The sequence below is a fragment of the Pristis pectinata genome, chromosome 35 (assembly GCF_009764475.1).
Source record: "Pristis pectinata isolate sPriPec2 chromosome 35, sPriPec2.1.pri, whole genome shotgun sequence".
Taxonomy (NCBI): Eukaryota; Metazoa; Chordata; class Chondrichthyes; order Rhinopristiformes; family Pristidae; genus Pristis; species Pristis pectinata.
This window is the reverse complement of record NC_067439.1, coordinates 5,619,574-5,646,951: the sequence shown is the minus strand read 5'-3', so window position 1 is coordinate 5,646,951 and position 27,378 is coordinate 5,619,574. Positions and strand designations below refer to the sequence as shown.

Below are 27,378 nucleotides of genomic sequence, written 5' to 3'. Positions count from 1 at the left end.
CATAGATCCCTCAAGGTTACCGTGCAGGTCGTTAGGGTTGTTAAGAAGGCGTATGGTGTGTTGGCCTTCATTAGTCAGGGTATTGAGTTCAAGAGCCATGAGGTAATGTTGCAGCTCTATAGAACTCTGGTTGGACCACACTTGGAGTGTTGCGTTCAGTTCTGGTCACCTCATTATAGGAAGGATGTGGAAGCTTTAGAGAGGGTGCAGAGGAGATTTACCAGGATGTTGCCTGGATTGGAGAGCATGTCTTATGAGGATAGGTTGAGTGAGCTCGGGCTTTTCTCTATGGAGAGAAGGAGGATGAGAGGTGACCTGATAGAGATGTGCAAGATGATAAGAGGAAAAGGTTGAGTGGACAGTCAGAGACTTTTTCCCAGGGCGACAATGGCTAACACAAGAGGACATAATTTTAAGGTGATTGGAGGAAGGTATAAGGGGGATGTCAGAGGTAAGTTTTTTACACAGAGAGTGGTGGGTGCGTGAAATGCACTGCCAGTAGAGGTTATGGGGGCAGATACATTAGGGACATTTAAGAGACTCTTAAATAGACGCATGAATGATAGAGAAATGGGGGGCTATGTGGGAGGGAAGGTTTAGATGGATATTGGAGCAGGATAAAATGTCGGCACCACGTTGTGGGCCGAAGGGCCTGTACTGTGCTGTAGCGTTCTATGTTCCTGACCTCCTCTCAGGAAGGTGGATCCCTTATTAATCCTGTCTGGGCTTCTCATACCTGTGAACGTCAGTTCCCGTGATGGAACTGGCTGAGTCCACCACTCTCTGTAGCCTCTTGCGTTCCTGCGCTTTGGAGTTCCTATACCAGGCTCTTGGAAATGAAATGTGATCCAAAGCTGATGGAGATGAGGCTGGGGCAGTTTGTGTCCTTGATAGCCTGACTGGCAGTGGTGTATTTAATAAGACAGTTATCAGCCAGTGAGTGGGAGGTGGGGGCAAGAATGAGTCTCAACAGAATGAGTGCAAAAAAAGCAATTTACTCAGCAATCTATTTAAAGAAGGGAGGAACTTGAATGTATGACAGAAACTACAGCACCTCCTCCCGACAATAGCGGGCTAATTTTCCAGAGAAATCCTGTGAATGGAGGATAGGGCCATACAAATCAGCCTCAGTCATTTACAGTGACAAGCCTGATTAACGGTGGAGTTATCCAGTCACCTCCAGGTGAGGATAACATTGGCACACTGCACACACACAATGACCACATGGTTAGGGGGAGCATCGTGGGTAGGGGCCAATGGACCAACACTAATGGTCTGTTCTTTTCCAATCTCACCAGCAAATCATGAAGGACAAGTGGATAAACGTCGGCTGCGATGGAGACGAGCTCCGACCTTACATGGAACCCGAACAGGACCTGGGAGACAACAAACGCATAGGTGAGAGTGGTATATCCTTCAGCGACAAACATCTCTCCCCGTTCAAACTCTTCAGTTGTGAGATCACAAGGCTTCCTGCATAGGTATCTGCTGGTTACCCACCAAGTTTCACCTGACTTGGAAATAAATGGCCATTCCTTCAGGCAGGGTAGTGTAGCGGTTAGCGTCACACTATTACAGCGCCAGCGACCCGGGTTCAATTCCCGCCGCTGTCTGTAAGGAGTTTGTACATTCTCCCCGTGTCTGCGTGGGTTTCCTCCGGGTGCTCCGGTTTCCTCCCCCATTCCAAAGGCGTAAGGGTTAGGAAGTTGTGGGCATGCTATGTTGGCGCCGGAAGCGTGGCGACACTTGCGGGCTGCCCCCAGCACATTCTCAGTAACGCAAAAAGACGCATTTCAATGTGTGTTTCGATGTACGCGTGACTAATAAATAAATATCTTATCTCTGGGTCTGAACCCTGGAACTCCCTCCCCAACAGCACCGTGGGAGCATCTTCACCACAAGGACTGCAGTGGTTCAAGCAAGAGGCTCACTCCCACCTTCTGCAGGGCAATTAGAGATGGGCAGTAAATGCTGGCCTTGCCTGTGATGTCCAGATCCAGAAACGTCAATAAATACATTTTTAAAAATACAGGGATTTCAGTCTAACCTTAAGGAGGCCACCCTGAGCTCTGTGCTCGGACACCCATCTGTGACTGCAGGTTAACCTTTTCTCCATTTTCGTTAACAGAAGTGATGGTTGGAATGGGTTACACACGAGAGGAGATTAAAGAGGCCCTGACCAAGCACAAGTATAATGAAGTGACAGCCACCTACCTCCTCCTGGGCAGGAATAAGAGTGAGGTAAAAGGGCATTTTAACTTGGGCCGACTCAACTTTGTGCGCCTGGCTAGATCAATGGGTTAACACGGTGACATCTCGCATCTGGCATCTGCATTCTTTTCCAACCTTAAAACTGAACATCGAACACGGAACAGTACAGCACAGGAACAGGCCCTTCGGCCCGCAGTGTCTACGCCCCACAAAACGCCGAATTAAACTAAATCTCTTCTGCTTGTACCTGCTCCATATCCCTCCGTTCCCTGCATATTCATGTGTCTGTCTAACAGCCTCTTAAACACCACTATCGTATCTGCCTCCACCAGCACCCCTGGCAGCCCATTCCAGGCACCCACCACTCTCTGTGTAAAAAAAAACGCCCCGCACATCTCCTTTAAACGCACCGCCCCCCCACCTTAAATGCATGTCCTCCAGTATTTGACATTTCTACCCAAAGAAAAAAGATTTTGACTGTGTACCCTATGTATGCCTCTCATTATTTTATGCATTTCTATCAGGTCTCCCCTCAGCCTCCGACTCTCCAGCGAAACAACTCAGTTTGTCCAATCACTTCTTATAGCACAATCCTCTAAACCAGGCAGCATCCTGGTTTCTAATCTCTAATCTTCTGCACCCTCTCCAAAGCCTCCACACCCTTCCTGTAATGGGGCGACCAGAATTGAACACAATACTTCAAGTGCGGCCTAACCAAAGCTTTATACAGCTGCGATGTGACTTCCTGACTCTTGTACTCAGTGCCCCAACCAATGAAGGCAAGCATGCCGTACACCTTCTTTACCACCCTATCTACTTGTGTGGCCACTTTCAGTGAGTTATGGACTTGGACCCCAAGATCCCTCTCCACAACAATGCTGTTAACGGTCTTGCCATACTTTTCGACTTATGTTTGACCTCCCAAGTCCAACCACTTATACCTGCTCAGATTCAACTCTGCCTGCCCTTTCTCTTTCCAACCTCTCCCTTATGGCTAATACCCTCTAATCCAGGCAGCAACCTGGTGAACCTCTTCTGCACCCTCTCCAAAGCCTCCACATCCTTCCTGTAATGGGGCGACCAGAAACTGCACACAGTGAAGTCTGTGCTGTGCTGTAATCACCCAGATGAAAGAGACAGTCTCCAGTCCGGGTTTGAGCCTTGGTCACAGGACCACGGAGCCATTCTCAGCACTCACTCCCTCCACCGCCTGCGCACTGTTCTCGCAGTGTGTGCCGTCTATAAAGTGCACTGCTGTTATTGTGAGGCTGCAGGACCGTTATAGACATTGCTTGCTGGTTGCCATGGACTCGATGGGCCCTGCTTCAAGTTCCCCACACACTCAGTTGTAACTGACCGCCCCCCGAAATCTTCTAACTACCTCCCTTCCTTTGAGACTCTCCCATTTGTGGAGACATCTCAACATCTTCCCAGTCGCACCCCTTCCAGATCTTGTATGTTCCAGTAAGATCACCCCTCATTCTTCTAAACTCCAAAGAATACAGATCCACCTTGTTAGCCGTTCGTGATGGGACAATCCTCTCATCGCAGGATATAGCTGAGGGAATCTCTTTCATCTGCCTCAATGCTGATGTATCCTTCCTTAAATAAGGGGTCTAAGAGGGAACACAGTCTATACAAAAGGGTTTAATAAAGCAATGTTGGTCCAACTCTGCTGGCGAGAAGTTTCTTTCACCTTTGAAACCATTCCCTCAGATGTTGGTTAAGCACAAGCTGCTAGAGGAATTAGTTGAGGTAGGTACAGTATAACATTTAAAAGACACCTAGACTAATACATAGGTAGAAAACCTTTATGGGCCTAAGAGGGATATGGGCCAAACGCAGAAAAATGGGAGTAGCTTAGATGGGCATCTTGGTCAGCACAGATGAGTTGGGCCAAAGGGCCTGTTTTCATCCTGTATTGCTCTTGACTTTATGACACATTGCTTGGGAAGAACACGAGAAGGCCAATCAGCGCCTCCTGTAGATACTACCGATGGTGGGGAGGGATGTGCCCGTGATGTATTGGGCAGAGTCCACTGCCCTCTGCAGCTTCTTACATTCCTGTGCATTTGAATTTCTCTCCCTCTGTGGAGAAGTATTTCCGAACTGCACTCCGAAACCCTGGATCTAATTTTTCATCTCTGCCCTTCGTCCCAGACATCTTGAACAGTGAGAATGATTTCCCTCTGTCAGCTCCCCTTAATATCTTGTAAACCACAATTGAGTCATGCCTCAACTTTCCAACTTTAACCCTAGTTTGTGTAATTTCTCCTTGTAAGTTAACTCTGGGATGTGCAAGTGTTTTACAGAGTGAACAGGAGTCTGGTTACCTGATTCAATACCTGGGTCACAGTGTTGGTCCCAAAAGTGTTTGGTTAGGGTTGGGACGGCATTGAGAGTCTAGGACGTTGTGTGAGTCTGGAGTCGTATTGACGAGAGTGGTGGGGGTGGTAGAGACAGCCCACCATCTCTCTGCAAATGCATGGGGTGCATTTTGACTGCAATCTTTCACTGTCTTTCAAATGAACCAGAGTTCAGCTGAATCATGGTGAACGTTGAGCTGGTGACCTCTAGGTTGGTCACCCTCCAATGTAACCTCTAGGCTACTGGGAACGAGTTAATGGCTGCTGTCAGTTGTCGCCTTTGGATAAGTTGGCCAGAGGGACATGGAGACATTTTGAGGAGAGTTTCCACCAGTGTGGTGAAATGGAGCGATCAAGGTGGTGGCCCATGGACTCCTCCTCTCACATTGGTTCTTTCCCCTCTTCCAGTTGGACGCTGGCGACTCCCACACCGGCAGTAACCTCTCGTTGGCCAAGATCCGACCGAGCAACGAGCTGAACACCAGTACCACAAGTCAGAGCTCGACGCACAGCAGGAGCCAACGTAGCTCGTCCCACCTACCACAGACAACGTCGGCACAGCGACTTCAGTGAGTAGAATGTGGGACACCCCCCCCCCGGCCACTGGGCCTAAATGTCCGCAGTGGGGGGAGAAGAGACAAGCAAGGGGAAAGCACGAGGCCCAGTCAAATTCTCAAACTCTCTCTCCCTTTTCCCCTTTTCCCCCTCCTCCTGATACATCAGCCCCCATCACCCTCTCTCCTTCCCCTTCCCACTCTCTCTATCTGCCCATCACCCACATTCACCTCCCACTGGTTCCCCTCCCTCCTCCCTCCCTTGATTCCAGGCTCCACCTTCCTGTCCTATCAGATTCCATCATCTTCAGTCCTTTGTCACCTCCACTCTCCCCCCTCCCTCACCTGCCTATCATCATCCTCTCGCCTGGATACACCTATCACCTGCCAGCTCTTGCTCCACCTTTTTATACCCGCCACCCCTGCTCCTCCCTTCAACTGTCCATTTCCCTCCACAGAGGCTGCCTGACCCACTGAGTTCCTCCAGCACGTGTGTTGAACCCAAAGCAAAAGCCCACGATGAGCAATGATTTGTTAAATTATTGTTATGTTATTGGTTGAGGGATGAACCTTGGCTTGACAACGTTGGGGAGATTCCGTGTACCCACAATTTCAGAGTAGTCTCCACGAGCCTCCATTAACATTGACAATATGAGGTGTATAAAATCATGAGGGGCATAGACAGGGTGAATGTACACAGTCTTTTTCCCAGGGAAAGGGAATCAAAAACTAGAGGGCATAGGTTTAAGATGAGAGGGGAAAGATTTAAAAGGGACCTGAGGGGCAACTTCTTCACATAGAGGACGATGGGTGTATGGAACAAGCTGCCAGAGGAAGTAGTTGAGGCAGGTACAATAGCGACATTTGGACAGATACATGGATAGGAAAGGTTAGAGGGATATGGGCCAAATGCAGCCAACTGGGACTAACTGTGAGCTAGGCACCTTGGTCGGCATGGGTGATTTGGGCTGAAGGGCCTGTTTCCGTGCTGCATGACTCTGACGCTATTGAAGGTCACTTCTGTCCACCAAAGGTGATTCCTCAACAGTGTAGCATCCCTCAGTGATGGGATCAGTCAGGCCAGATCCCAAGACCCAGGAGTCTGGGGCGGGACTTGAACCTGTGACCCCACCCCCCCAACTCGGAGGCAAGAGGGTGGCCTGCTGAGCCACACGAGTACAGGGTGTTGCAAAATAACAAGCTGCTGGAGGAACTCAGAGGCTCAGGCAGCATCTCTGGAGGCAGAGGGATGGTGGACATTTCGGGTCAGGACCCAGGACGGAGAGTGCTAGAGGGGAGACAGCCAGTATAAAGGAGAGGGGGTAGTGAGGCAGGAGCTAGCGGGAGATAGCTGGAACTAGGTGAGGAGGGGGCTGACGGGCAGATGGAGCCAGGAGGGAGAGGGGTGGGAGTGGGGTGGAGGGGTGGATTTGAGGAGGGTGAAGGGGTGAATTTGAGGAGACGGAGTGGACGAGGTGGGGTGGAGGGGTGGATTTAGGATAGATTTGGGGTTGCGGGTGGATTTGGCGGCTCCTTGTGAATTTCCATCCTTCGAGAGGACAGAAGGGCTGGTCGCTACGGGAACATCTAACAGGCCCGGGCCCTTGTTTCCCCACAGGTGGGCCTGCGGCGCTGACCTCTCACCCCAAGCGCAGCCAAACCAGCACGGCCGACCACGACCTGAAGGAAGAACGCATCCCATCCCGCAAGGTGGACAGCCCCGGCAGTCACCGGCAGCTCCAGGAGTGGCGTCCCTCCCTCCAGCCCCATGGTCAGCAGCGCCAACAACCCCAACAAGTCAGAGATCCCCGACCGAAGGAAAAGTGTCGGGTCCCACCAACGTAAGGCGCTCCCAAATCCATCGAGTTGATCGCCACGTGCACCAGTCCGGTGAGGCGCAGGTACAATGGAAAACTTTCTTGCAGCAGCATCACAGGCACGTAGGTACAGACAACACACAGAGCATACATTATACAAGGCAGTGAAGAAAGAGTCAAAACGTTGGTGCAAAAAAAGCACGATCAGGGTCAAGTCCACAGCAGTGCGAGAGGTGGTCCGTCGTGTTCCGTTGCTGAGGTGGGGTTAGGGTTGTGCCGGTTGGTTCAAGAACCTGATGGCTGTAAGAAAGTAGCTGTTCCTGAACCTGGTGGTGTGGGACTTCAGGCTTCTGTACCTCCTGCCCAATGGCAGCAGCGAGAAGAGGGCATGGCCAGGATGGTGGCGATCCTTGAGGATGGATGCCACCTTCTTGAGGCAGCGCCTCCTGTAGATGCTGTCAGTGGTGGGGAAGGTTGTGTCCACGATGGACTGCTACCTCTCTCCACGTCCGATCCACCCATGAAACTTTCCACGTGGTCTCCTGACTTTCCCCTCCTGGTCAATGATTCGTTCCTTGGTTTTGTTGAGGTTTTGGTGGGGTTGAGGCGGTGGGAAAAGGCTGGTGCTGGGTGGGGAGCCTCCAACCATCGCCCCTTTGAGGGTTGGATTTTGCAAGACAGTCATCCATTCCTCCTCCCAAGTTCACCCCTCTGCCCCAGCACGGTGAGGTTGAGGTTTGAAATTCAAGGTTGTTTTCTTAAAGGAAGCTTGTATTTATCCATATACTGGATCGAGGCATCGCTGGATACGCCAGCATTTATTGTCCATTCCTCATTGCCCCTGAACTGAGGAGGCAGATAACCACATTGATGGGTCCGGAGTCACATGGAAACCGGACAGGGGAAGAGGGGAAGGTGGAAAATTCCCTTCCCTGATTCATGGCATGGAAACAATCCAGTAGTTTCATTGTTTCCAGCACTTTTCTCCCCCACACCCACCCCAGTGTCAGGACAGTTCCAATCTGGTTCTCTCATTTTCTCTCTCCTCCCCTCTCCTCCCCGCGCACTCTCTCTCCCCCCATCACGCGCTCTCTCTCTCCCCCCCCCCACCCCGCGCGCTCTCTCTCCATCTCCAATGTCTGTGTTAATTCAAACAGAAGTCACTCCTGCACCCACACACTCCTCGATATAGCCGTGTGGCTGAGTCATCTCATTAACAAGCTGAACATGCATATGGAAGAGAGGGTCACACCCACAGCTCCCGAGGCTCAGTGAAGTGAAAACATGTCTCTGTCAGTCAGACTGTAACCCAGGGTGCGGAGTTGTTCTGCTGATGTGAGGGCTCACACCAGGTGTTCGCTCCTGCAGTCAGCTCAGTGGGCTGAGGTTAAACTCCCTGAGCACAGATTCCCTGAAAAATGGGGCTCCAACTGAGCAGGATTTCCATTTCTGTCCCAGGTGAAGCACTGTCTCTGACTCTCCCTCAGGTGTTTTGTCCTCCTCCCTGTTTTTTACCTTTACCCACTTCTCTCTGTCCCCCTGTACCCCTCCACTAGGGTGCCTCTGATCCTCTCTGTCTCCCTACCAACCCCTCCCCTCCTCCACCCCCTCCTCACAGCCCCCTCCCCTCCACCGTCTCCCCACCACCCCCATCTTCCTGCTCCGATGAACCTGTCCCTGGAGGTTCCTCCTTTTGACCGACCCCTCTGCAACCTTCCAAGTCAAACAACGTTCACTTCCAATCCGGTACTTCCAGAATTGGGAAGTGAATGCGTTGGCGAGGGTTGGGAAGGAATTAATTTGACTACTGCTGTGACCCCCCACAACCCTCCCCCAGAGTGTTGGAGATCGCTCCTTAATTCCAGGTCAGATCGCTATTGGCTTTTGTACCTTCACTGAAAAATCTGTACTCTCGAACTCCTACAGGATCTGTCTCAAGGCAGAACCTCATGGTAAATTGGTTTAGTATTGTCACATGTACTGAGGTACAGTGAAAAACTTTGTTCTGCATGCCATCCATACAGATCATCTCACCACATCAGTACATCGAGGTAGTTCAAGGGAAGAGAAATAACAGAATGCAGAATCTAGTGTTACAGTCACAGTGCAGGCAGACAATGAGGTGCAAAGCCATGATGAGGTAGGTCGTGTGGTCAAGAGTCCATCTTATTGTACTAGGGGACCATTCAATAGTCTTATAACAGCGGGATAGAAGCTGTCCTTGAGCCTGGTGGTACATGCTTTCAGGCTTTTGTATCTTCTGCGCGATGGGAGAGGGGAGAAGAGAGAATGTCTATGGTGGGTGGGGTCTTTGATTATGCTGGCTGCTTTACCGAGGCAGCGGGAAGTGTAGACAGAGTCCCTGGAGGGGAGGCTGATTTCCATGAGACGCTGGGCTGTGTCCACAACTCTCTGCAGTTTCTTGCGGTCTCGGGCAGAACAGTTGCCATACCAAGTCGTGATGATTCCGGATAGGATGCTTTCTATGGTGCATCGATAACATTTGGTGTGGTTCAATCCGGACATGCCGTATTTCTTTCACCTCCTGAGGAAGTAGAGACACTGGTGAGCTTTCTTGGCCATGACATCTACGTAGTTGGACCAGGACAGGCCGTTGGTGATGTTCACTTGAAGCTCTCAACCCTCTCGACCTCGGCATCTTGGTCTTGTGATGTGGGAAAACTTCAGAGGTAGAATCACGAGGAGGCCATTCGGCCCCTCATGTCTGCTGTGCCGTCCAATAAGATCCTGGCTGATCTTTTACTTTGACACAATTTTTGTCCACTAATTCCACGTCCCTCGATTCCCTTAATATCTAATATTCGTCGACCTCTGTGTTCAATACGCTCAGTGACTGAGGCCCCACAGCGCTCTTGGGCAGAGAATTCTGAGGATTCATCAACCTCTAGCTGCTGGAACTTCTTTCCATCTCTACCCTGAATGGTCGACCCCTTATACTGAGACTGACCCACACCCCACCCAGGGGAAATGTCTCTGACCTACAAGGCTTTCATTGGTGTTGTGGCCCACACATGGTTTGCTTGTTGACTCACTTTGGCTTAATTTAAGCAGAGCAGCAGAAATCTATGTGAAATCCAGACAATTCTTACGGTGACGGTGCCAATTCTGGGTGGAGCAGAGAATGTGTGGGTAATTTCTCTGTCAGGAATATTGATCACCCACTAGAAGTGACTGAGATTGAGTTACTTTAGCGTCTTTACTTTCTTAAGAGGTTAAGGAGGTTCGGCTTGTCACTGAACACTTTAACAAGCTTCTACAGATGTGCTGTTGAAAGTGTCCTGACTGGTTGCATCACGGTCTGGGACGGCAATTCGAAAGCGCAGGAATGTAAGAAGCTGCAGAGAGTAGTGGACTCAGGCCAATCCATCACGGGCACATCCCTCCCCACCATCGGTAGTAGCTACAGGAGGCGCTGCCTCAAGAAGGCAACATCTATCATCAAAGATCCCCACCATCCGGGCTGTGCCATCTTCTCACAGCTTCCATCGAGCAGGAGGTACAGAAGCCTGAAGTCCCACACCACCAGGTTCAGGAACAGCTACTTCCCTTCAACCATTCGGTTCTTGAACCAACCTGCACAACCCTAATCACTACAGTTTGGCAACACCACGACCACTTCGTATTAAGACCACTTTGTCTTTTTATTCTAATTCTGTTCTTTCTTGTAAAAATTGTTTTATTTATGTTTAATGTTTTTCTTGTGAATGCTGCTTATCTGATGCTCTGTGCCTGTGATGCTGTTGCAAGTAAGTTTTTCGTTTCACCTGTGCACACGTGTACTTGTGCATGTGACAATAAGCTCGACTTTGACTGTCATTTATATGTAGTTATGCTCCTGCCGCTGCATTTTCTGGAGAGGTTTGCCTGCTTTTACTGGGAGAGGTTGCTGTCATTTCCAGTTCCTGTGCTCTCTTCATGGACTTTATCCTCTGAGTAAGTTGACTGCTGCACAGTCAGTTCTCCTGACCCTGGCTGATTGGCTGACAATTATCGGTGGATACTCAGAAAATGTAGTCACAGTGTACTGACTTCTAATTGGAGAAAGTATTTTTGTGAAGCTGTTGATGTTTCATACAGGATGCCCAACCCATTTACAGTCAATGAAACATTCTTGAAGTATAATCTTTGTTGTAACTAGTGCATCAGGGAATGTGTGCACTGCAAGATCCCACAAGCAGCCACATTTGTTGATTGGATAGACTGTTTCTCCGATGTCGATGTGTTGCAAGAGGGAACTCCGCAGTCATTAGCCGTGTTATCCGACACTGAACCAGACCCTTCGGCCCACTGAGTTTGTGTCAACCATTTGCACTGATCCAACACAAGCTATTTCGTTCTCATCAACTGTCACTCCCTCTACACACTCGGGGGGGGGGGCAACTTACAGTGGCCGATTGACCCACCAACCTTTGAGATGTGGGAGGAAACCAGAGCACCCAGGGGGAAACCCCCGCGGTCACAGGGAGAACGTGCAAAATCCATGCAGACAGCGCCGGAGGTCGGGATTGATCCCGGGTCCCTGGAGCTATGAGGCAGCTGCTCTGCCCGCTGCGCCACTCTGCCAGGCTGTTTTTTGCAATGGGATGTTTTATTCTCACCCGTGAGAGCAAACAGTGTCCGGGCTGAACTCCTCATATGAACGGCTCGAACAGTGCAGGAGACACAACAGGCGGCAGATGCTGGACTCCAGAGCAACACGCAAGATGCCGGAAGGACTCAAGAGGGTCGGGCAGCGTCCGTGGGGGGAAATGGACAGTGGACGTTTCAGGCCGAGACCCTCCGTCAGATGCTGCCTGACCCGCTGAGTTCCTCCAGCATCTTGTTCATTGCTTGCTTCTGACAGTGCAGCACTCTCTCGGCAATGCAGTGGAGTGTCGGAAAAGATTTTCCTGCTCGGGTCTCTGGTGACTCAGGGACAAGAAGCTGGGATCAGGGACAGTAGCTGCACTGAACCACTATGCCCGTCCCCTGCTGAGCTCACCACCAGGCGGCAGCGGTGAGCCCTGGTTTGACTTGGTGAGCCAGGGGAATGGTTCGGGAATATTTATTTGAGAATAAATGTCTCCTTCTGTTCTCCTTTCCTCTAGAATAATATCCCAGCCAGCGCCATGAGCAGGAGGAACACCTACGTTTGCACTGACCGCACACCCAACGACAGACAATCACTTCTACAGAACGGGAAGGAGAACAGGTAGTCAGTGTGGGCGCTGACCAGTGTGGGTGGGAGCTGTGCCTGTAACCTGGGAGAGTGAGTGACACGGTCAGCGGTGTGTCACCGAGGTGGTTACCTGGGTGCCAGGAAACGCCTTGTCTACTGATCCTGTGGTTTCTTCAGTCACACCCTGCTGAATGTGGTGTGTTGTACAGTCGCACTGTGATTAACCCTTACCCTGCTGAGTGCGGTGTGTTGTACAGTCACACTAGTAACCCTTTCCCCGCTGACCCTGCACACTCAGGGCAAGCCTCCGGCCTGGGGAGGGAAGGGTGGTCCCTCGATGCCTCTGTGCCCCCCCAGGACCCCCGGGCGGTGTGTAACGCACCTGTGGTGTTTGACCTGTTTCAGCTCAGCCATGAACCGTGCCACGCCGGCCTCGCCCTCCACCCACAGCATCGCCGCCTCTACCGACCGCACCCGCTTCCCGCGGGGCACCTCCAGCCGCAGCACCTTCCACGGGGGTCAGCTCCGCGAGCGGCGAGCAGGGGCGCAGAACGGCTCGCCCACCTCGCCCACCCTCTCGCCCGACGCCACGCCGCTGCCCAGACCCGCAGCCGGGCCTCCTCCAACCTCTTCTCCAAGCTCACCTCCAAGCTTACCAGAAGGTAAGAGGGGAGAGGGAGGGGAGGTCAAACCTCCGGTGTCGCCTTCGCCTGCGAGTGAAGGGGGGGTGGGGGGGGGGGAGGTATTGGTTTATTATTGTCACTTGTACCGAAGTGCAGTGAAAAACTTGTCTTGCACACCGATCGTACAGGTCAGTTCATTACACAGTGCAGTTACATTGAGTTAGTACAGAGTGCATTGAGGTAGTACAGGTAAAAACAATAACAGTACAGAGTAAAGTGTCACAGCTACAGAGGAAGTGCAGTGCAATAAGGTGTAAGGTCACAACAAGGTAGATCGTGAGGTCAGAGTCCATCTCATCGTATAAGGGAACCGTTCAATAGTTTTATCACAGTGGGGTAGAAGCTGGTGGAGGGGAGGGTGCCTGGTAACCTCGAGGTCCAAGGGGCCAGGTTCTCTCCTCAGCGAGGGGTCACCCCGGCAACCGGTCTGCCCTCCCAACTTATCTCCATCCCCTGAGCAACAACTTGCAGGAGTTGCCTCAGACTTTATAGCAGGGTTACCTTGAGAGAGCAACAGGTGCTCAGGAGCCAGGATCCAGGGGAAGGGTGATCAAAAATCCCATTAAAAATGGGTTGGGCTAGGATTGGTGTCAACATGGTGCTCAATGGGCCAAAGGGCCTGTTTCCTGCTGCGTCTCTCCCTGTGATTGAATTGTGGCAGAGGACGAGGGAGAGGTCAGGAGCATTGGCCTGTCGTGGGTTGTGCCCCATGAGGACGGAAGGAGGCTAGTAGCGAGTGTTAACGACGTAACAGCCTCACGCCAAGAGCAGCGCGACAGGGTTGGTCGAATATTGAAATAAAGGCATCGCTGCGCACGAGGTCCCGGAGGGACTCAGCGGGTCGGGCAGCATCTGAGGGAAATGGACAGTCGATGTTTAGGGTCGAGACCCTTCATCTGGACTGGAAATTAGGAGGGAGGTGGCCAGTGTAAAGAGGTGAGGGGAAGGGGATGGAGCAATCCTCCCTCTGGGTACCCCCCCCACTGCTCCCATCTGCCCTCCCCACCCCTTATTTGGTTCCACGCTCTGCCTTCCTCCTAGATTCCACCATTTGTCACCTCCACCTACCACCTCCCAGCCTCTCGCTGTCCCCACCCTCCCCTCCTCCATCTGCCTATCACCCTCTCTTCACCTGGATCCACCAATCACCTGCCAGCTCTTGCTTCACCCCTCCCACATCTTTATACCAGCCATCTCCCCTCTACCTTTCAGTCCAGATGAAGGGTCTCGACCCAAAACGTTGACTGTCCATCTCCCTCCGCAGATGCTGCCAGACCCGCTGAGTTCCTCCAGCGTTGCCCCAGATTCCAGCGTTCGCCGTCTCTTGTGTGTCCAAAGGGAGAGAATGCTGGAAACACTCGACAGGTCAGGCAGCATCTGTGGAGTGAGAAACAGGATCAATGTTTCAGGTCAAAAGACCCTTCATCAGAACTGGGAAAAAGAGAGAAAACAGTTCTGACTGAGGATCAGCAACCTAAAACATTAACTGTTTCTCTCTCCACAGATGCTGCTGAACATTTCGAGCAGTTTCTGTTTTTATTTCAGATTTCCAGCATCTGCAGTCCTTTGGATTTTCAAGATGGAGGTTAGTGTCCGAGTGTAGGGACTGTAGGGGTTAAAGCTGTTGTTGGAGGAATCCGGTTGTTGGATTAATGAGAGGAACTGGAGAGAAGTAACACAAATAAAGCAACATAAAAATCGTGAGATAAAGGAATTTGGAGCACAGTGGAATGTAAAGTCTGGTAATGCAGACGCAAGAGACTACAGATGCTGGAATCTGGAGCACTGATAACTATCTGTGGGAACATCCTTCTTCACTCCACCTCCTGGCTACTCTCCTGAACTCTGGAGGGGAGGGGGAATGCTCCTTAGATTTGAACTCATCTGCAACTGGCAACTCCTCTCTCCAACCAAAACTATTTCATAATCTTACAAACCTCTAGCGTTCACGCCTCCGACTGTTTCCCATCAGGAGAAGAGAGTTCCAGCCAGCTCAACCATTCCCCATCGGCACCATCTGAGGGTCTGGGATCATCCTCGTAAACAATTCTTGCATCTTTTCCAGTGGGAGACCAGCACGGCCGAGATGGGAAACTGGGAGGCTCACCCCCTGGCTGATATTCTACAAGCTCAGTGTGAACTCAACACCCTCGGGGACTTTGGTCCCTCTCCCCCTCCCCCTCCCCCCCTCCCCCGTATCAGAAGTAGCCAGCATCAGGACCCGAAGGATGCAAGGCTTGAGTAGCGAGTCTTGGTGAGAGTGTGGTCGAAGACACGGGGAGCAGTGAGGGAGGGTCTCGCACTACTCCCGTTGGAGAGAGGGGGAAACCCTCTTCCAGCTCGGCATACCTTGAAGAGACTTCACAGTGGAATAATACAATAGAGACACAGGAGACAACAGATGCAGAAATCTGGAGCATCAAACGATCTGCTGGAGGAAACTCAGTGGGTTGAGCAGCATGTGTAGCGGGGGGGAAACTGCCAGATCTGAGGTAGGGTCTTGACCCGAAACGTCGATAGTTCCTCCCCCTCCACCCCCCCACAGATGCTGCTCGACCCGCTGAGTACCTCCAGCAGTTTATTTGTTGCGAAGTTCAGACCGTGCTACTGGAGAGAGGGGAAAACGCACCCCCCATTACAGGCGGGTGCCTCCTCAGCAGAGCTGGTTGTGATACACAGAGAGAGAGCAAAGTCCCTGAGGGTGTTGAGTTCAACACTGAGCTTATAGAATATCAGCCAGGGGTTGAGCCTCCCTGCTTCCCATCTCGGCCGTGCTGGTCTCCCACTGGAAAAGATGCAAGAATTGTTTACGAGGATGATCCCAGACCCTCAGATGGTGCTGATGGGGAATGGTTGAGCTGGCTGGAACTCTTTTCTCCTGACGGGGAACAGTCGGAGGCGTGACCATTTATAGATTTGTAAGATTATGAAATAGTTTTGGTCGGGGAGATGTAATGATAAGATATCTTTATTAGTCACATGTACATCGAAACACACAGTGAAATGCATCTTTTGCGTAGAGTGTCCTGGGGGTAGCCCGCAAGTGTCGCCACACTTCCGGCACCAGCATAGCATGCCCACAACTTCCTAACCCATATGTCTTTGGAATGTGGGAGGAAACCGGAGCACCCGGAGGAAACTCATACAGACACGGGGAGAATGTACAGACTCCTTACAGACAGCGGCCGGAATTGAACCCAGGTCGCTGGCAGTGTAATAGCGTTACGCTAACCACTACACTACCTTGCCTGCAATTGCGGGTGAGTTCAAATCAAGGGAGCATCTCCCCCTCCCCCCAGAGTTCAGGAGAGTATCCAGGAATTGGAGTGAACGAGGAAGCTCCCACAGATAGTCGTAGAGTCGAGCAGTGTAGAGCCAGGTTAGTGAGCACCCACTTAAACCAATCCCTCACTCAGAGGTGATCAGCATGGAGGTATTTATAAAACGGAGAAAGGAATAGAAGGGGAGGGGTAAGCAGTGAGAGGTGGCTCACACCAACATACACCAGATAGGCCAAATGGCCTGCATCTGTGGAAGTTATGTTGCTGTTTTGTACAAGGTCCCAATTTCCTGTAGATGAGAATCAGCGATGGAAGTTTGAGAAAAGATTGACCTGGATCAGGAGTGTAGACCCTCAGAAGATTAATTGTTCACACCGGAGACCTCGATATGGTTGGTTTTCCCAAATGAAAACCCATGGAAGGAAAAGCCCTCAGAGTCTGGTTTTGTCGGTGTTCCTTGCGGGGGATCTGTCTATTGAAAACCCTCGAGACAACGTCAAAATCTCAGAAGGGGTTAGGTGCCTTGAGAAACGTTTGGGTAAAATTTCCAGGCTAGTGTGGAAGACTGAAAAGATTCAAGCTTCAAAGAAACAATTTGGATTAAGGGTCAGCGAGACTCAATGTTAACGCGGGGAGGTGGAAGGGTTTGAAGGAAGAGTGCACAAGTTGGGTTACTTTGAGTTGAGCTGGCATTGACATGAAGGGCAGAAAGGCTTCAATCTGGGTCATAAGCCTTCAGGGGAATGAAGAGGCGGGTTGTAAGTACTTCACCAACTCTGCACCGTGATCTGCTCCAGAGAGCATCAGTGATCTGGGTCGGTGAAGTCAAGGTCAGAAAAGTCGCAATTAGTAAGTGAGATTTATCTATCTTTTCTTTTTTTTATAATTAAGCTCTTGGTCTTGTTGCTTCAGCTTTCTGCTGCCTAATTCTGCCTCTTGTCTTTCCTTTCCTAGGGTCACTATTGACCCATCAAAACGGCAGAGTGCCAACAAACCTGTACCAGGGAACTCCCTCCCGCAGGGATCCAAGACCGTTAGTAAGTCTTCTTGTTCAACCTCGTGCTCAGCGGCAAACCTGATGGAGTGCGTGGGGTTGTGTAGTCATGTGGTCACCTCCGCCCCAGCCCCCTCCCCCAGCTCCCCGCCTCCCCCCCCCCCCATAGACGAAGCAGCGGACTTGCCAAGTGCAAGTCAGCAGAGTGATTGGGCGTCAAGGTGGGTCCTTCCACCCCAATGTCCTGGGGGTTCCAATGGGCACAGGTGTGTCTCCTCCACTGGTCCCTGAATCCCCCTCGAGAGGGGAGTGAGTTGGGGCAGTCTCGACGCGTGACTGTTGGAGCTGGTTCACCAGCACAGAGCGGCTTCCCGAGCCGTGGGTGGGGGACACCTGGCCGCCCAACTGGGTAGGTGGCAGGAGGTGGAAAACAGGTAGGACGACCTAGTGAGGGTGGGCGAGGATGACTTGTTGGAGTAGAGCAATGGGTCTGCCACCTTGTATCTGACCTGATGTGACCCAGCCAATCCCACCCCAGCCAACCCTACCCCAACCTACCCCATCCCATCCCAATCCATCCTTATCCCATTCCAACCGATCCTCCCCTTATCCCGTTCCAACCCCAACCCGTCCAAAACCATCCCACTCCAGTTGATCTGATTATATCCCATCCTTTCATATCGATCTGATCCCCCCCCACCCCATCCACCCCCCCCCACCCCATCCACCCCCCCCCCCCACCCGGAATCATCCACCAATCCTCATGGAGTCTCCACATGGTGAGGGGTTGAGGACTCTGCTCATATTTCTCCTGCCCTCTCGAACTTCTCTGACAAGCGAGTTGCCCGTAGGATTAACAAAGATTTCCTGGAGACTTCGGGGGGGTGGGAAATCCCAGAGGATTGCCGACCTCCTGGGAGCAAGGAAGGTGCTAGCAGGGGAGGGGGAGCCCTGTGGGGTGGTTCTCTGGTCCCTGATTGGCGGAAGCAGGGTGGGTGGGCTTCCCACTTTCTCCGAGTCCCCCTGAGACCACGTATCTCTGTCTCTGTTCTCTTTTTCCTTTCTGTCCTTCCCGCACTAACGCACTGAGCAGGGTCCCGACCTCAGTCTGAGCCACTGCCTTGTGAACACTCAACTGGTCAAGGCTTTCTCTGCTCCTCTGTAACCGATAACCTCCATGATAAATGTGCCTGACTGTGTGGAGCTGAGCCATAGGGATTAAAGTAAGTCACTTTTATCGATGCCAGCTCTGACAGTGTTGGGAATTGGCCCAATGGTGCAGTATAACAGCCAGCTACTCACCAGGACCGGTCCAGCACATAACGGTGCCATCCAGGTCCAGTGTACACACAGAGAGGAGATACAGGCACATGTGCACAGGCAGCCTCGGGTATATCGATACGCAGATATAAATGCAAAGGCACGCACACACGCACTTGCACGACCCCTCCCAGTATACCGTGCCCACGGGCGCACGAGAGGTGTATCCACGCCGACGCTAGTGGTGGTGCCCACACGCTCTGGCACGTGCGTATCCATGCACATGCAGACACGCGAACATGGGTGACGGATGCACGCGTACATGGGTGCACGCTGAAGGGCATGAACGCGTGCCTCCGTGAGCACGCGCAGGCATGGAGACCCCCACCTACCGATGCCCAGCTGAAGGGTTCCAGAAACCCAGGCTGGACTATCCATCGCTGGTCTGGTGGGGAGGGAGAGACGCTTGCATTTCGACGCCACATCAGGGACGTCCCATGGCCCTGGGCAGCTGTTGAAGGGCCTCTGAAGCGTGGGTCACTGTTGTAGGGAAGTCCAATGTGTGCACAGCAAGATCCCACGTGCGGCAGCGTGAGAGCGACCAGAAAGCTAACCAAGTTTTGCTTTGAGATGTTACGAAAACACTGTGGCCATTTTAGTGAGGTTCGGGATCCAAGTCACACCATGTTGGTTGGGCAGTGTTGAGGGTGCTGGTGGAGAGGGGAAGAACATGGGGTCAGGGCGCAGAATCTCACACGGAATTCCCACTGGTGACAAGCTCCCACTGTGCACGACCCACATCTTGGATTTTGGACATGAGAAGGTGGGCAAAGAGAAGGGGGAACAAGTGTAGACTGTGGGGACTCCTTCAGGGATATCCCACTGACATCCATGAGACGCAGAGGAGGAGCGGATACTGTCTGGCGTTTGGCTGGGGCTGCCGGCAGGGAAGGGGGTGGGAGTGGCGCTGGGCAAGGGATGCCTTGGGAGCCATTGGATTGGAGGCAGCCTCTTGGATTTGACATTGGTCGCCCAGAACATTGAGGGAGAAAGTAAGACGCATCCTGTTGGCGATTCGGGGTTGGGGAAAAGGGGGAGAATTCCGACCGGAAGGGGTGGAAAGCAGAGCATTGCCGTAGTGGTGGGAGAAAATGGAAGAGATGGCCCAGATGTTCCACAAAACTTTACGCCCACAGAATGTTTGGTCACAGTTGTAACCTTAGTGACACAGCAGCCAACCTGCGCACAGTATGCAGTTAAATTGGTGGGTTGGCCTGCAGAGTTCTGGACCATTGATCTGGTGACGTGAGTTTAAATCCCTCCCATGGGAACTGGGGAGGTTAAATTCATTTAAATAAGACAAAGTCGAGTTTATTGTCACATGCACAAGTCCATCTGTGCGCAGGTGCAGTGAAAAACTCGCGGCAGCATCACAGGCACATAGCATCACGTAAGCAGCATTCACAAGAATAAACAAATTATGCACAATTTTTACAGGAAAGAACACAATTAGAACAAAAAAAACCAAAGTGCATTTCAGTGCAAAGTGATCAAGGTGGTCACAGTGTTGCTAAACTGCGGTGATTAGGGTTGTGCCGGTTGGTTCAAGAACTGAATGGTTGAAGGGAAGTAGCTGTTCCTGAACCTAGTGGTGTGGGACTTCAGGCTTCCGTACCTCCTGCCCGATGGGAGCTGCGAGAAGATGGCATGGCCCGGATGGTGGGGGATCTTTGACGATAGATTTTGCCTTCTTCAGGCAGCGCCTCCTGTAGATACTACCGATGGTGGGGAGGGATGTGCCCATGATGTATGGGGCTGAGTCCACTATTGGAATTACTGTAAATCAGGAATTGGAGGGAGGGGGCAGTGAAACTATCAGGTTTTCAGGGTAAGTCCTTATCTGATCTGGCCGGTATGTGACTCCAGACCGGCCAATGTGATTGACTCTTAACTGACTCCCCAGTTCATGGGCAATTGGGAATGGACTATAAATACTGGTTAAAAAAAAATCCTCATCCTGTGAGCAAACAAAAGGGGCAATGGGCAAACAATGTATTTATTGGGTGGGGGGGTAAAATTGGCAGGTTCGCCCATGGAGAGCAGATGATTTAACACCTCCTCCTAACAGCATAATGCTCCCACCGGGAGATTATGCCTAGAGTTATGTGCTGAAGTCTCAGGAATGTGTCGTGGGTGGGAGCCCTCCCCATGAAGCTACAGGTGGAACCTGACGGGAGGAGGGAGTGTTTATTCACTTACTGCCCTCATCACACCCCCCACCCACCCACCCACGCCAACCACCACTTCCCCCTGAAGGCGATAGCTTCTGTTGTAGAACAGCTCGGTGACATTGGTAATTGGTTTATTATTGTGACATGTACCAAGATACAGTGAGGAAACCTCATTTTGCCTGCCATCCTGTCAGATCATTCCAAAACATCAGCACGTCGAGGTAGTACAAAGGGAAAAGCAATAACAGAATGCAGAATCCAGTGCTCCAGTTACAGAGAGAGTGCAATGCAGGCAGACAATAAGGTGCAAGGCCCTTGCCGGAGCATTGCAGCGGTCCGTTGTTGCACCAATGCTCCTGCCTTGGGTGGGTTCAACCCATTCCCCCTGAGCCAGAGGTCAGCCATCTGGCCTTGTTCAGTCCCTGCCTCATCCCTCAAACCCATCCTCCCTCCTCTCCCAATGAAGCCACTGTGGGCAAAAATGCTGGAAAATCCCGGAGCAGGAACCACATGGATCACTCTCCAGAGTTTCCCTATTGGCTGTCACCCGAGATTGGTGGTAGGTGGAATATCATTGCCCTTACACGGAGCGAGTGCAGGATCTGTCATTGAAAACCCATGCTGGGGAGTTCGGGAGGAACTACCTTATCCCGTAGGAAGAATGTGAAACTGGCAGCTGAGAGGTGGGGTGGAGGTGAATGTTAGGGATGGGTTTACGGGATAAACATGAGGGAGAGGAGGATGGGGGAGATGGAGCGGGTGGGGGGAAGCGAGTATGGGCGCAGATGGACCATCTAAGGTCGACAGAGAACCTCCGAACCTGGGCTGATTCTCCTCCTTTGGTGCCGAGCCGACCTGCTCCTCAATGACAGTGTGTTCTCGTTGCTCTGGGGTGCCGTGGTTAATAACTTCCGATTTCTCTTCTTTTATCGTTGAGGGTCGCAGACGAACCTGAGAGAAACTGGAGACCTGAGGTCACAAGGTGAGGAGTTTATTGCTGCGCCCGTTCTGTCAGTCATCCCAGCAGGCTTGAGAAGTCACATGAATGAAAGTAGTACAGTTTCTGTCATCTCACTCCAGCATGTCCCAAAACACTTCATGACCAATGCAGATCTTCCAAATCACCGTTACTGTCTTAATCAAGCCAATTGCTGTACAGTAAACTGTCCCGAAGCATTAAAATGAAGGACTGAGTATCTGTTTGGTTGTGCTAGTTGAGGGATGGGTTTTGGAAATAATTCACTGTGGCCAACTTTTGGCGCAGTTGGTATTAGTTTATTATTGTCACTTGTACTGAGGTCCAGTGAAAAACTTGTCTTGCACACCGGTCGTACAGGTCAATTCATTACACAGTGCAGTTACATTGAGTTGGTACGGAGTGCATTGAGGTAGTACAGGTAAAAACGATAACAGTACAGAGTAAAGTGTCACAGCTACAGAGGAAGTGCAGTGCAATAAGGTGCAAGGTCACAACAAGGTAGATCGTGAGGTCAGAGTCCATCTCGTTGAATAGTCTTATCACAGTGGGATAGAAGCTGTCCTTGAGCCTGGTGGTACGTGCCCTCAGGCTCCTGTATCTTCTACCTGATGGAAGAGGAGAGAAGAGAGAATGACCCAGGTGGGTGGGGTCCTTTGATTACGCTGGCTGCTTTGCCAAGGCAGCGAGAGGTAAAGACAGAGTCGAAGGACGGTAGGCTGGTTTACGTTGCTGTGGGATCTTTTGCACCCAGCTTGTCCTACAGACAACACCTCAGCATTCCCGTGGTGCCTGCACTGTCGACTTGGATTTTGGGTTTGTGGCTTTGGAGTATGGTTGTTGGTGTAGAATTGAGGGGAGAGAGACTGACGGGGAGTGGCAGACAGTGAGAGTTGGAGAAAGAGAGAGGGAGCGAAAGAATGCAAAATGTATGATGCATCATCCTGGGCGAGAAGAGTGAGCTCTTCTTGTGGGAAAGTGTTTGGGGAAAAGGATGAGGGTCAAACACTGATGGTTTGCTCTGGGGCACGTTTTAACCGGGCCCAGAGCAGCGGGAACGAGAGCCGTTCTGTCCGCCAGCGGTGCTAGGACAACCTTATCCTGTCTCCGAGTGGCCGTGGATCCTTCATTGGTCATCAGTGGAGACCCAGGGTGGCAGTTGGGTTAAAGTAGCAGATCAGCAGTCAGGGGTTATACAGGGAGACTGGTTGGGGTAGATGCTGACAAAGTCTATCACTGCCTCCCAGCCAGAGAGAGATGGACGGGTTCCATACTGGGACATAACCCTTGCTTCCAGAGGGTAAATGTCTTTCTGGGAACGTGGGGTGGAGCAGGAGCTTTCTCGGATACTCGGCACTGTTACTTTCCCTGGCCTTGTTTGGGTTTCTCCCGTGAGGTTACATGACTTCAAGAAGACGAGGGTGGTGTGTGGAGGGAGAGGTGAGGGTGTAGTTAGGAGACGACCAATCACAATGCTGCGGCCTTCAGGATATTGGGAGCGACACACACAAAATGCCGGAGGAACTCAGCAGGTCAGGCAGCATCTGTGGAGGGAAATGGACAGTCGACGTTTCGGGTCAGGACTGGAAAGGAAGAGGGCAGAAGCCAGAATAAGAGGTCGGGGGAGAAGGGAGGAGCACGGGGTGGCAGGTGATAGGTGAGTCCAGGTGAGGGGGGAAGGTAGGTGGGTGGGGGAGGGGGGAGATGTAAGAAGCTGAGAGGTGATGGGTAAAAGAGGCAAAGGGCTGAAGAAGAAGGAATCCGGTAGGAGAGGGCAGTGGACCATGGAATAAAGGGAAGGAGGTGGGGAATAGATGGGCAGGTCATGAGGGCGGGGAAGGGGTGAGGGTCATATTGGGAATTGCTTGGAATCTAACTGTGGCCTTCCTTGTGGTCACTGGGCTGGAGAAAACGATGAAAGTCCGTCTTATAAGATAAGAAGATTTCTTTATTAGTCACATGTACATCAAAACACACAGTGAAATGCATCTTTTGCGTAGAGTGTTCTGGGGGCAGCCCGCAAGTGTCGCCACGCTTCTGGCGCCAACATAACACGCCCACAACTTCCTAACCCTTTGGAATGTGGGAGGAAACCGGAGCACCCGGAGGAAACCCACACAGACACGGGAGAACGTACAAACTCCTTACAGACAGCGGCCAGAATTGAACCCGGGTCGCTGGTGCTGTAATAGCATTACACTAACCGCTACATTACCATGGCCCCGCATTTCTATAGCACCTTCCCCGGCCACAGGACACCCCAAAGCCCTGTACCAAGCACCTTTGAAACATAGTCACTGTTGCGATTCTGGAAAGGCAGCAGCAAGCTTGAGTACAGCAAGATCCCACAAAGAGCAGACGATGGGTTCTGTTGGTGTTAATTCCAGGATAAATAGTGGACATTCCTCATGCATCAGTTCAACAACTCGCCCGAGACTTGGTTCCTCCATCTGGAGGTCTCCTCAGTAAGACATTGTGACCCAATCCAACCTGATGGTGGCCAAAACTGAACTCCAACCAGTCCCAAGGATTTAATGAGAAATGCTTTGGGGTGCCGCAGTGGGTAGAGCCACTGCCTCCCAGCCCCAGAGTCCCGGGTTCGATCCCGACTTCCGTGCTGTCTGTGTGTGGGGTTTGCATGCTCTCCCTGTGACCGCATGGGGTTCCCCTGTGACGCTCCGGATTCCTCCCACATCCCAGAGATGTACAAGGGTCGGTGGGTTAATCGGCCGCTGTGAGTTGCCCCTCGTGTGGGTGAGGGGTAGAATCTGGGGGGGGGGGTGCAGGAAGAGATGTGAATGTGGGGTGAATAAAATTGGTTCAGGATTGGATTAGCGTAAATGGGTACTGGAGGGTCAACACGGACTCACTGGCCAAAGGGCCTGTTTCCGTGCTCCAAACCAGACCAGACACACAGAGTCGGGTCCCTTTGGGGTGATCCGGCTCAGGTTGGGACTAACCTCCGCCTGGGATAGTGTCGCACTCCCTCAGTCTGGACTGCCATGCTTCAGCCTCCAAAGTGGGAAAATAAGAACCAGTGAGATAGGAGCAGGGGGAGGCCATTCAGCCCCTCGTTCGTGCTGTGCCACTCAGCAAGACCATGGCTCATCTTTCAGCTCAACAACACTTCCCTGCTCTCATCACTAATCCTTTGGTTCCCCTCGGACCCAAAAATCTATGGGACCTGAACCACAGACTTCTGAGCCCGAGGCACAGCCCCCTGAGGTGTCGCCCACGGGTGCCAGAAGATCTGGCTGTCTGTGCAGTCCTGCCCTGGGAGTGTGTGATGGGACAGTGTAGAGGCAGCTTTACCTGTGTCTACCCATGCTTTCCCTGCCCTGGGAGTGTGTGATGGGACAGTGTAGAGGGAGTATCTCTGTAGCCATCCTGTGTTGACCCTGCCCTGGGAGTATCACAGCCTGGAAGTGTATGGAAGTTTGGGATGAGGAAACTAATTCTTTCTACTCTCTTTGTTTTAGTTGCAATGTATCTTGGGATAAAAAAGAAGCAAAGCCCAGGTCGATCAGACTTACATGGAATATAAAAATCACCAGCTCGCGGGACCCTAGCGAGATGATTGGTCTGATCTGCAAGGTTCTGGAAGCGAATGGCTGCCAGTTCCATCAGCAGGAGCCCTTCCTCTTGTCCTGTGCCCATGGCCGTGAGAACACAGAGCACTTGTCCAGTGGGAGATTGAGGTCTGTCGTCTGCCCAATCTCTCTGTCAACGGGGTGCGTTTTAAGAGGACCTCTGGGACCTTCCTGTCATTCAGGAACATAGTGACCAAAATCACCAGTGAATTGAAGCTTTAGACACATGAAGACTCCTCTCCCCCCCACTCGTGTTGAAGGTGACCTTCTACCTTCTGTTTTGGATCCTTGCGCACGGCCAACCTGTCTCAAAACCTCAAATGTTGGGGGTTTCCTCCTTCATCTCGATGGGACGTCCTGTCTCCTGCTGCCTCGGCTGAGCTCCCACCTCGAAGGGCCTTTGGCCAACACCTCGAGCCTCAGTCAGCTTGCGATGGGATGGGTTGCTGGTGCTCTGGTGGGATAGCTGGCCAGCTGATCTTCGGTTGGGTGTAGGGGGTGTTGGGGGGTGGAGTAGGCTCGTGGAGCGAGGGAGGGAGAAGGAATGGTGAACTAAGCTCCACAGCCCATTGTAACGTTGCTTGGGGAGTGCGCCTTGTCTCTGGGGGTGGGTATTCCAGGGCTGATGCAGGGAGGTGCCCAATGGAAGGAAATGACAGGTGAACATGACTGGTCCCAGCCTCTCCTGTGTGCCCTGGGAGAGGACCCTGGGTGGAGGGCGGTCCAGGAGCACCAACAGTCTCAGAAGACACGGTTACCTTGAAGATGCAGAGAATCGGGGCTTCAGCAAGTGGGATGTGGTTAATGGGGAGTCCCCAGTACATCACACGGCCCTGGGACTGGGTGACAGGATCCTCGCCATGGACCTGAGTCGTGGAGATGCTGGGGTCAAATCTGCAGGTGATCCCTGTGTTTCTCTCTCAATCTCTCTGCTTCTCCCCAACCTCTTTCCCCCCCTCGCCCTCTCCCCCTCGCCCTCTCTCTCTCCCCCCTCTCCCTCGCCCTCTCTCTCTCCCCTTTCTCTCTCTCCCCCCTCTCCCCCTCCCCTCCCTCCTCCTCTCCCCCCACGCCCGCTCTCTCTCTCTCCCCCTCACCCCCTCTTCTCCCTTGCCCCCTCTCCCTCGCCCCCCTCTCCATCCTCCGCCCTCTACCCCCTCCCCCCTCTCTCCTCTCCCTCCCCCTCCGCCTTTCACGCCCCTTTCTTTCACCCCTCTCTCTCTCCCTTTCACGCCTCTCTCTCCTGCCCTCCCCATACTCCATGTGCCCCATTTTAAGAGAATTTCTCAAACTGGCTCAGAGTGGTTTACGGAATCATTTTGTGCCTTCACGTTGGTATTTGTGAACATTGCTGCTCAGTTCTTTCCCACTCTTGGTGGGCTCCTTGCCGGTTTGAATGGTGCCACCACAGAAGTTCGGCCTGTTCTGGTAAGGTTCCCACCCTCAATTTCCCGGTGCTTTTTCTCAACAGGCTCTTGAAATATCAAGGACACCCACAAACTAAGTTTAACCGGTCCTCAGGGCCAACACACCAGAACTTGCAGAGATCTGCAGATTGGGGATTCCCAAGCTCTTGGCCACACTTGTGATCTCAGCCGAGGCTGCTCTTGTGTTTTTGGGAAAGGCCTTGGAAAATTCAGGAACAATCCCTTGCTAACCACTTCCCACTTCTTCAGTCCTGTTGGGAAAGGGGCCCATTGTGTGTCTGTGTGTGTGTTTATGTGTGAGAGAGCCACACTCAGTCTTGGTCCAAGAGCTGGCTCGGCCCTTGAAGTGTGGGGACTTCTCAGAGGTACCAAAGGTGGGTATCAGCAAGGAGATAGTGTGATGGGACAGTGTAGAAGGAGCTTTCCTGTGTGTCTAACCTGTGCTTCCCTGCCCTAGGAGTGTGTGATGGGACGGTGTAGAGGGAGCTTTATCTAACACGTGGTGGCCCTGCCCTGGGAGTGTGTGATGGGACAGTGTAGAGGGAGCTTTACTCTGTATCTAACCCATGCTGTATCTGCCCTGGGCCTCGTTGCTAGGATATTGATGCAGAAGGTGCATTGATTCTCAATGCCAACTTTATAAGTACAAAGAGAGAAAGGATTTCCCAAAACTGGGCTCACTAAGACGAGCAACGAGTCGGTGTCTCGGTTTCAAGAGATACGGAGTAATTTGCTGTGGGCCTGGTGAAGTGACAGACATCAACCATTCAGTCGGCAGGGGTCCTGGTGAGGCCGGTTTGAGGGACCACCAT

At 52.1% G+C, this 27,378-nt stretch overlaps 1 protein-coding gene across 1 annotated transcript in view; it reads left to right on the top strand.

Moving 5' to 3' along the window:
• The window catches only part of LOC127586313 (MAP/microtubule affinity-regulating kinase 4-like), a 113,044-nt gene extending 87,805 nt beyond the window's left edge, over positions 1 to 25,239 (top strand). Inside the window, 13 exon segments of the mRNA XM_052044159.1 lie at positions 1,299 to 1,398; positions 2,129 to 2,241; positions 4,986 to 5,110; positions 5,112 to 5,146; positions 6,750 to 6,853; positions 6,855 to 6,956; positions 11,401 to 11,421; positions 12,057 to 12,160; positions 12,533 to 12,729; positions 12,732 to 12,789; positions 17,046 to 17,128; positions 21,514 to 21,558; positions 25,032 to 25,239. Of these exon segments, the coding sequence (XP_051900119.1) occupies positions 1,299 to 1,398; positions 2,129 to 2,241; positions 4,986 to 5,110; positions 5,112 to 5,146; positions 6,750 to 6,853; positions 6,855 to 6,956; positions 11,401 to 11,421; positions 12,057 to 12,160; positions 12,533 to 12,729; positions 12,732 to 12,789; positions 17,046 to 17,128; positions 21,514 to 21,558; positions 25,032 to 25,096 (1,152 nt within the window). The 3' untranslated portion in view covers positions 25,097 to 25,239.
• Positions 25,240 to 27,378: the final 2,139 nt, after the last annotated feature.